General features: G+C 37.8%; 1 protein-coding gene across 1 annotated transcript; it reads left to right on the top strand.

The window, feature by feature from the left end:
• Window positions 1-25: 25 nt before the first annotated feature.
• LOC113678006 (DDB1- and CUL4-associated factor 13) lies at window positions 26-9,993 on the top strand. The gene is made up of 10 exons (XM_027194876.2): window positions 26-372; window positions 1,292-1,399; window positions 2,642-2,740; window positions 3,621-3,776; window positions 4,883-5,208; window positions 5,990-6,088; window positions 6,246-6,282; window positions 6,383-6,471; window positions 6,685-6,759; window positions 7,216-9,993. The coding sequence occupies exons 1-10, from the start codon at window positions 103-105 to the stop codon at window positions 7,301-7,303; spliced, it is 1,347 nt and encodes a 448-aa protein (XP_027050677.2). The 5' UTR covers window positions 26-102; the 3' UTR covers window positions 7,304-9,993.
• Window positions 9,994-10,087: the final 94 nt, after the last annotated feature.

The following is a 10,087-nucleotide window of genomic DNA, read 5'->3' as shown; positions in this document are numbered from 1 at the left end:
GGCAATCCTCTTTCCGCTGTTCAGTAGTATAGACGGCGCAAAAAAACATGGCGGCTTCACAAATGCGGGATTGTGTAAACTCTTAGTTTAAAGTTAACAAAAATGAAGGTTAAGGTCCTTTCAAGGAACCCAGCAGACTATATTCGAGAAAGAAGGACCGATATTCATAAGATCCATCGCAATTTTGATCCTTCTTTGCATCCATTCGAAGCACCGCGCGAATATACTCGGGCGCTGAATGCCATCAAACTCGAACGCGTGTTTGCCAAACCGTTTGTTGGTTCGTTAGGTGGACACACAGACGGTGTAAATTGCATTTCTAGACATCCAAGGAGTCTATCTGTGTTGCTGTCTGGGTCTTGCGATGGAGAGGTAGGTATTTATTACATTTCTGTGGCGAAATGACTGATTCGGGGGACTAATCGATTTCATGAACACGTGTTTGAAGTGTAACTTCTCCTTATAATGTTAACACATCACCACTATACGGCAATGAGAATAGAGAAATGCATCAGCTAGAAGGTTTTATTCTCATTTAACAAAAAAAAATCTCAAATATCAGATTTTGCTAAAATAAACCTTAAACTTCTAGTAGTGATCAACATTTAACTTCTCCCAATAATATCCATACATTATTCAGCAAACAGGTAATAAGAATACTTAAAGGGGGTAAGTTTCTAAAGAAACTGTGATGCTGAATCAGTCCAAGAGTATAACAGGGTAATTTAGTAAAGTAAACAAGTTGATAACATAAATTGGCCACTGTTAAGAGTTTCAAAGCTGATATTTCCAGCATTTGCCCTTTGTAAGAGTGAATTTAACGATACTTCAACTTATAAAGCAAACTTGTTTTGTTGATCTAAAACAAAATTCTTGTACCTAATTTACAAGGAAAAGTGTAACAGTTAGATGGGAGAATTGATAATCAGATCTTGGGACGTAAAGTGTTAACCCATTCACTCCCAAGATCTCATATATTTGTGATTTGCTTTACTCTCTGCCACACAATTCTTATACTGGGTGTTTGGAGAATTTGTTATTGATGAGGATAATCCCCTAATTGATAGTTTTCTTTATTTCCATCACTTGTCTGGTTGATATTGCAATTAATTATAGCTAACAATTTTCCTTACAATGATGCAAGGTGTCATTGTAAGGAAAAATTACATGTAGATTCTAATCACTCTCAGGGATCAAGGGGTTAATGTGGGACTAAAGACTTTCCAAACTTTGGGCTGCAGTTATTATTTCACAAGATATTGAGTGATGTGTTGTATTTGTGATATTTTAGATTCGCTTGTGGAGTTTGCCACGTAGAGAGTGCCTGAAGACATTAACAGCACACACTGGTTTTGTGCGTGGTTTGTGTACCTCTCCCTCTGGAAATACTTTTCTCTCTGTAAGTTCTATACCTGTACTTAGTTTTACAGTTGAATATAGGGGGTAAGTTTCTAAAGCAACTGTGGTGCTGCATTGGTGGGAGAGTATAACAGGGTAATTTAGTATTATCAACTGAGTTGATAACATAAATTGGCCACCGTTAAGAGTTTCAAAGCTGATGTTTCAAGCATTAGATCTTCATTATTTGCTCTGAAAAACGTTCCAAACGTCAGCTTTGAAACTCTCAACGGAGGCCAATTTACACTATACATCATCAACTCAGTTGGTAACACCAACTAGTTAGTTTTACAGTTGTTTGTTTAAGTGCGTGAAGTAGTGGCTTAGTCCTTATGAGCTCAACTTTGAACAGAGAGCTCTTTGGTACTTACTATTAACATAAACATTGATTAATTAGAAAATAGTAAATTTATATAGCACTTATGGCAGCCTCTCGGTGCTTTACAATATGAAAGATAAAGAAACATAGAGATTCCATATTTCCGTGCTTCTATTTAACAAATAGATTCAAAGTTGCCATGTGTCTGTTCAGTAATAGATCACAGATGACGTCAAAATGTGGTAAGAACAAAGAAGTGGCACACAAGGTGCAGTCAAATGTGTCACTGATGTTCTTACCACATTTTGATGTTCTCTGTGATCTATTACTGAACAGATGCATGGCAACTTGGAATCTATTTGTTTTATATAATAAAGAATTGAAAAAAGTTTTAATGATGACGTCATCTATATGTCTGTCCTCCAATAGATCATAAGCGAGAAAAAAGCCGAATGCATGCATAACTGAGCTTATTATATAATTAGTAATAGATGGCAGATGATGTTAGAATGTGGTTACCATTAGAACGAAAAAGTGGTACACAAGGTACAGATGAGTGGGTTACTGATGTTCCTATTAGTTTAACAAGTAGATTTCATGTTGCAGTGCTTCTGTTCAGTTATAGATGGCAGGTGATGTCAGAATGTGGTTACCATAAGAACAAAAAAAAAAAATGGCACACAGGATGCGGCAGAGTGTGTCACTGCTGTTCTTTCCATATTTTGACTTTTTCTGTGATCCATTACTGTACAGACTCACAGCAACATGGAATCTATTTGTTTTAAGGAAGCAAACGATTGTTAGTAGTGAGGTTGTCTATGTGTTTCTCTGCCAGTAGATCGTAAGTAAAAACCTATAAAAATTAGTGTGTAAATAAGCTTATTACATATGAAAACAAAAGTAACCATTTTCCCTACATAACAGGTTGGAGATGACAAAGTTATAAAACAATGGAGCATGGAACAAAGCTTTGATATCAGCTTGGAGAATTCACAGACTCCAATCAACACCATCATTGGCAAGGTATTACTTAAAAAAAAATGTATCAAACAAAATTATGAAGGTTCTATCCCAGTGAGACTGAAAAATTATTTTTTTCCTTTATCAAATATACAGAAACAATAGCCTTCATAACCCTCCACACCCTAACATCAGTATGCATATTCTCCATACTGTTCTCTATACATTTCCTAAAGTGCTGACAAGGAGAATTTGTTTCACAATCAAGGACTTCTTAAGTTGTGGATCATTTCCTTTATTCTCATGACCTTAAAATGATTCAAGGGTGATATTGTAAGGAGAAATTAGATGCTGGTCACTCTTGGGGATCAAAGGGTTTTTACAAAATGGTGCAAAAACTTCCCTGGATATGTTCCCAGAAGTGAATAGTTTTCCTTGAGGAAACTGTGAACTCCAAAGAACAGATAATGTATGTGGGTGTAAATATTTGAGCATGTTTTCTGCCAAATGAAGACTATTGTGTTTATCATTCTTCAAACACTTATTTTGATGTGTTGAACAAAATGTTTATAAACTGCTTATGGTTTGAAGTGGATCTTGACTATTAAGAGCAACTTTCTGTATGAACAAAAAATGGAAGAAAAGAAAAAAAAAACTGAAAAAAACTGCCATCACGAGGGATCAATCCAGAGCCCTTTCACTTGAGAGAAGAACCGCTATCCATTGTGCCAAGTTTGCAGATGCAGAGCGTAACTGTTGTTGGGAATTCTCTTTAAGCAAGCAGACTATATGGATAAAATGCAACTTTTTCTTACTAAAAGTTTTCAAATACGAAGTCAGTTCAGGGGACTCAACATCTCAACCTGTATGATTAATTTTCTACTTTCAGTGGCTCCATGCCACTTTGATTCTTGTCACTGATATTGTAGCTTCTCTTCTCTAGAATCTCTACCATGGTATTGACCACAGCTGGAAGAGCAATGACTTTGCGACATGTGGAGAGCAAGTTGACATTTGGAACGAGAAAAGAGCTGATCCCATTCGGAGCTTCAACTGGGGCGTGGACACTATTCACAGCATCAAGTTCAACCCCATTGAGGTTTGACCTTTTGTTTGAATTTTTTAACCCTTTAATCCATGAGAGTGACTAATACAGAATTTCTCCTTACAATATCAATACAATATCAACCAGATAAGTGATGAGAATAGAGAAAAATATCAGTTGATCCAATACTTAATTCTCTGAACTGAAATTATAAGAATTGTATGGTTGACAGTAAGGAGAATGACAAATTTGATCTGGGAGTTAAAGGTTGACACCCTAACATTATTATGAAAATTTTCTATGTTCATCTCTACATTCTCTTTGTGAATGACATGAAGAATTCGTTTAACAATCAAAGCCTCTTTAGTTGTGGATCATTTCCTTTACTCTCATAAATTTAATGATTGATTCAGGAGTGTGATTGTAATGAGAAGTTAGATGCTGATCGCTCTTAGGGTTTAAAGGGTTAACTCGGTTTGTTACAAGAGCTACGTTATTTTGATAAATTCTAAAATTTCTTTCAAAATGCCACACATAATCAATATGGTAGAGAGAAAATTTACTTCTATTAGTGAGACTGTGTGAAGTGTTTTTACTTAAAATAAATTCAGAAAACAGCTTGAAAAGTCTCTTTCCATCAAGCTCAGTTCGAATTATGATTTGTGAGAAGTACGAGGAGTCAGAAAATTGGCGCCTTGATTGAGCGCTGCTTCTGAGTTGATGAAAAACTTTAATGAATGCCGCGGCACTGTAGAGCAATTTTCTCATGAGTAATCAGAAATTGCTTTGATTTTGCTCTTACTTTACTCTACACTGTGATTGGTTCAGAAAACTTGCGGCGTCGACTCAGCCAATCAGATGCAAAAGTAAAACAATCGCGACTCGGCCATTCGCATTTTCCCGCGCTTTATGCAATTTGCTCATTTTGACTTTTAGTTCTCATTGGCTAATGATAATGTAAAACTTTGTTCTGATTAGTTTTGATTTTTGTGTGACTCTGGATTGAATGCTGCCCCATCGATTGAATTTGGTTTTCTCCGATCTGTGTTGAATACCATAAAGAACGAAAAACAACAACAAAACATTTAAATAATGAACGCTTTATTCCTCTAACTAAAAATCTTTGGAGAACATTGCTTACACTGTTATTTCGTTCCCAGACACACCTTCTCGCTAGCACCGCCTCCGATCGTAGCATCATCCTTTACGACATGCGGGGTTCCGCTCCGCTGCGTAAGGTTGTTATGGAAATGAGAAGCAACACAGTGGCTTGGAACCCTCTCGAAGCGTTTGTCTTCACTGCAGCTAACGAGGATTCAAATCTTTACACATTTGACATACGCCGATTCAAAGAGCCAATCAACGTGCACATGGATCACGTGTCTGCCGTCCTCGACGTAGATTACTCACCCACGGGACAAGAATTTGTGAGTGGCAGTTATGACAAGACGATAAGGATTTTTGAGCGGGATTCTGGGCGAAGCAGGTAAGAATTTGCGTCTGAGGTTTAGAAAGAGACAAGATGTTTTTAAGTCAAAGTTTGCACTGGGTCTTGAATTCTTGAAAGAGAATTTTTAAAGGAAAATCATAGATCTGATACAAATATGACGACCACTCGGTCGGGTTGAGTTGCACGAAATGATTCCCCCCCCCCCTGAAATGCAGCAAACAAACTTTAGTTCCCTCTGCGATCTCTAAGTCGTTTCCTTCGTCCCAACGAACTCCACGAATCCACTGTTTCCGCCACAGAGGCGAACAGGGAAACTGTAAAACAAAAAGCTCTCCCCTTGATCTTGCTTCCTTTTGATGGCATCCAGGAACACAAAAAATTGTAGGCATATCGAAAGAGAACAGAATGGATCGACCATGACGCATTACTTTTCAAGGACCGCGCACTGAAACAAAACCTGGGGCCGTACAAGCCTCGTTTCTTTTGCAACTCAATCTAAGCCAACTGAGTAGGCCGCCATGTTTGCATTCGGTGTATGGGAAACTTGTAACTGAACTGGAAATAAACATAGATAATACCAATCCTTTTACAATAGTCTAAAGTTCTTCCTGTGCTTCATCAGTGCTTAATTGTGAGGAGAGATTTTTTTTGGCAGGCCAACTCAGTTTAATTATTCCCTCTAAAACCTTTTTAATTGGTGTTGGCGAGGGTTTCTTTTTTTTTTTTTTTTTAATTTTGTACATAACAATTGTCTGATGTCGGCATTGGTCTTCAGTTTGACAGACTCTAATGGCTAGACTTTGGTTTGTTTAAACAGGGAAGTCTACCATACCAGCCGAATGCAACGCGTATCCTGTGTGAGGTTCAGCGGGGATTCCACTTATGTACTTTCTGGAAGTGACGAGACAAATATCAGGTGAGTTGCGACGATCTTACAGCGTAGCTGTAAGCAAGCATTCACACAATACGACCTAGAAACAGTGGACAAGAAGAGCACTTCGTGGAATGTCCCCTGCCTATTTCCCATTCCTATTATTTCCATTATACTGACGAGGACGTATCTTTCTTAACAGAATATGGAAAGCTAATTCTTCACAGAAGCTAGGAGCGGTAAGAGACCGAGACATTCATTCGTTATTTTTCTATTCACTGAATTTTTAGTTGTTTTTCTTTCCATATCTAGTAAGCTACATTTTCTTCTGCATTTTAGCTTGCACCACGAGAAAAAGCAGCTTTCAGTTACAATACAAAGTTGAAAGAGAGGTTTAAACATCATCCCCAGCTGAAAAGAATTAAAAGGTAGGCGAAATTTGCAAGATAACAAAGAAGTTTGTAATGAATAATCAAGGTGCATTTGGTTGGTGATCATTTCCTTTATTCTCGTGACCTTAAGATGTGACTCAGGGGCAAAATTGCGGGGAGAAATTAGTTGCTGGTCATTCCTTGGGGTTACTTTGCATGTCTTTAAGATTTCCCTTAATTAATAATTTGTTTTTTGTTGTTTTATTTTAGACATCGCCATGTTCCCAAAGCGGTTTTTAAGGCAGCCAAGGAAAAGAAGATAATGATGGCTTCTATAAAGAGGAAGTATGTGGCCATTACAGCCATTTTGTTGTGTTACATCAACACAGCGGTAAATTGTCAGGCATGCGCAAGGGGATGAATTCTGGCCGACCGTGCGCCAATTTCCCGCGCAAAATTCCAAAGGGAAACATAGGGAACAACCGTCGTCTCGCAAAATAAGAAGAACGTTCACTGAAATTCGTAAAAGGAGACAGAAGTAAGGAAAAGTAAAACTAAAGATTTTCGGAAACAAAGCTCATTCGGGTACAGGTATCCTGTTGATTTACCATTTTGTTGTGAGCTTTAACAAAAAAAAAAGGAAAAAAAAAAAACCAAAAAAATACGCTTTTAAAACACCATGACTTACTGACTTGTGCGGTTGTTAGTAACTCCTGTGAGACAACTTAGTGCTGGAAGCCTGTTTTAAACCTTTATGAATGGAGTCGTTATTTATTGATTTCCAATATTCTTTCTCTACAGGGAGGAGAACAGACGTATTCATAGTAAGCCAGGAAGTGTGCCTCGTGTTGCGGAAAGAAAGAAACATGCTGTTGCCGTCGTTGAATAAGCAAGCAAACAAAGAAAGGTGCGCTGATAAGTATTTACAGGCATGGCGGATCCTTGGCCAGGCGATTGCAACAGAGGAATGTGAAGTACATCAACGCAAATCACTTGTGACCTGTGACACAATTCCGATATAGTGTATAAAAGGAAACGTTTTGAGCTTCTTTTTGTACGAGAATTTGCGGAGTTATTAGCGGTGATTGTCGGAAAAAACTCCTGGACCGAAATTTATCGACTTGTTAAAGCAGAATATCGGATTTTATTTTATTTTGTTCTAAGAATTTGGCGAGGAATGACTTGATTCTGAGAACAATTTGAAGCGTCTTTTTCGGGGCATTGTGGCACATTTTGCGGACTAAAGGGAAGATTTTGGTGCGCTAAAATGCATTTTAGCCTGCTCGCACGCCCTCATGATTGTTCAGACTGTTATGTTGTCATATTTTTCAGTTTATAATTTTTTAACGTCCTCCAATGTGATTCAAATAGTAATAGGGTTTGTGTTTTTGGACATAAATATGTTTTGAGCCTTTCTCGGGGCTCATTTTAACCCTATAACCTCTAAGAGGGACTGGTATCTAATTTCTCCTCACCATACCACCCCTGAATCAACCATCAAGGTCAGGAGAATAAAGGAACTGATCACCAACTAAAGAAGCTCCTGATTTTTAGACAAATTCTCCTTGTTAGCATCTAAGGAAATGTATAGAGAACAGTATGGAGAATATGCATACTGATGTTAGGGTGTAAAGGGTTAATACTCGCCTAGTTGCTCGGGCTAAAATGACTCTGAGTCTGGCCCAAAACATATTTATGCTCGTGAACATAAACTCTCTGAAACTTTAGTCTAATCGTCCGTGTGAGTGTAGTCCTGAGAAGGACTGTTGTCGGTGTAATTGTTAAGAACAACTCCCTGAAAAAACCTGTTGGCCGACAATCCGGCAATTGTCGGCTGACAGTTTTAAGCAGACCTTTTGGCCGATGACAGACGGCCGACAATCGGCAATCTGTTGGTGATCTGTCGGTTGCTTGTCTGTCACGATATACCGTATTTATCGTCCAAACTTCTTCGGACTCAAACGCTACAGTGGGTAGAGGGATGTATTCTCTGGAATTCCGGCCAAATTTAGCGTCAGTACGTACGGGAATTGACGAAATACTGATATCGCAATGTATCCGCCATATTGGAAAGGTAATCTCGAACCCAGCTACCCGCTCACTTATGAACTAATAATCGTATTACTCCGCAGAAAAGTTTATTAGGACGACGATGACATGGTTGATCAATCAGACATGGTTTGATGCTACTCTGGTTTACAGATTTAATGAATGTTACGGAAGAAGTTACAATTCATAGACCCAACGTTTCGACTCTCCTGTCTAGTGCCTTCTTAATATATTTTATGGTTGATCAATTTTTGGTATCGTTTATACTGTACTTCAAATTCATTCACTCAAATTCATTCATTCAAAGACATAAGAAACTAGACTCATGATAAACATCAAGTATACCCACATTTCATACCAAAAGGTGGTTTGCAATGCATTTTAGGGCGATTTGTGGTTCTTAAGTTGATGATTTTCAGCAATGTGATTGTTGACATCAACCTTCCCCGTCTTATGCTTGTGTTCAGTCAGTCTTTTTGTAAGGTTTCTGCCAGTCTCTTCGATGTAGAGGGCTTGGCAGTCGGCCGAGCAGTTGATCCTATAAACCGCTCCCTGTCTGTTCTCTAGATCATCACGGCAAAACTGACCAATCGGGTTTTACGAACCGGACTTTGAACTTCCGACTAACAAAAACTACCCACTTGACTTTGATGATGACTTCCGCTCAGGTTAAAGAAAACTCAGTCACTACAACCGATAACAGTCTTTCTCACGACTTCAATGAAGCCATTTACTGTTCGACTAAAACTCTATTGTTTTATTTATATTTACCAAAGAGAAGGAGCTATAGCTAACAGTGAAACGTTTTTAAGAATAGATTGGGGTAGTGATGTTAGCTTTTCGTGTTGGAATATCATTTTGTGATAATAATTTTAATAGAGCTTTTAAAATCATGGCAATTATTTTTGCATTAGCGTTCAGCGTTTGTATGTCAGTTCTTCAGCCTTACGTGCCATCGAGTTGAAAAATGATTATGCAGAAAAATTCTCAATAGATACCTCTAAGAGATGACCATCGATGCGATTTGGAGTATAATTGAAAAATTCGACTTGGAAAATTACCATTTTCAATGCGCCTTTCTATGAGTGTTTTATTTCCGTCTATTTGTTCAAGATATCGGAAATTAAAGTAAATTTTTAGGTGATTTGAATCATGTTCCCAACAAGATTTGCAAACTAATGCCGCTATTTTTCGTGATCAGTGAAAAATTGAATGAGAAAACAATTTTAGTTAAAAGAGCCGCGTCTGAAACAGTTATATTCAAGGAGATTTTCTGTCGTGATTCATCAACTTACGATTTCCTGAAGCTATTATTTTGCAGGTTCGCCTTTTTTTATATTCACGCCAAGGAAAAAAACCTGATTGAAATATCAATCCAAAACTTTGAAAGAATCAAATTAGGCACGAATCACCTGTCTGACTTTTAAAGTATAATAAAACATTGAGATGTGTTGGGTTTGTTAGGCAATTTCGGTGAGTCTCTTGTTATGCCACTGAATGTCTGAATTAAACTCATGCTTGATTTTCAAAGCTTCGCTCTTCTTTTCTTTTTATCTTTCCGAGTTGTTGCGTTGTTTCAGTGTGAATACTTGTTATTTAGTTGTTACAGTGGTTAGGCTTCTCT

The sequence above is a fragment of the Pocillopora damicornis genome, chromosome 1, assembly GCF_964200805.1.
Source record: "Pocillopora damicornis chromosome 1, jaPocDami1.2, whole genome shotgun sequence".
NCBI classification, from domain to species: Eukaryota; Metazoa; Cnidaria; class Anthozoa; order Scleractinia; family Pocilloporidae; genus Pocillopora; species Pocillopora damicornis.
The sequence above is the reverse complement of the archived record's forward strand: the minus strand, read 5'-3'. Positions and strand labels throughout refer to the sequence as shown.

Excerpts from the sequence above, each read along its gene's own strand:
- LOC113678006 (XM_027194876.2), top strand. The coding sequence starts at position 103 with ATGAAGGTTAAGGTCCTTTCAAGGAACCCAGCAGACTATATTCGAGAA. Across the intron at positions 5,209-5,989 it reads CGGGATTCTGGGCGAAGCAG|GGAAGTCTACCATACCAGCC; the intron begins GTAAGAATTTGC and ends TTGTTTAAACAG. Across the intron at positions 6,760-7,215 it reads ATGGCTTCTATAAAGAGGAA|GGAGGAGAACAGACGTATTC; the intron begins GTATGTGGCCAT and ends CTTTCTCTACAG.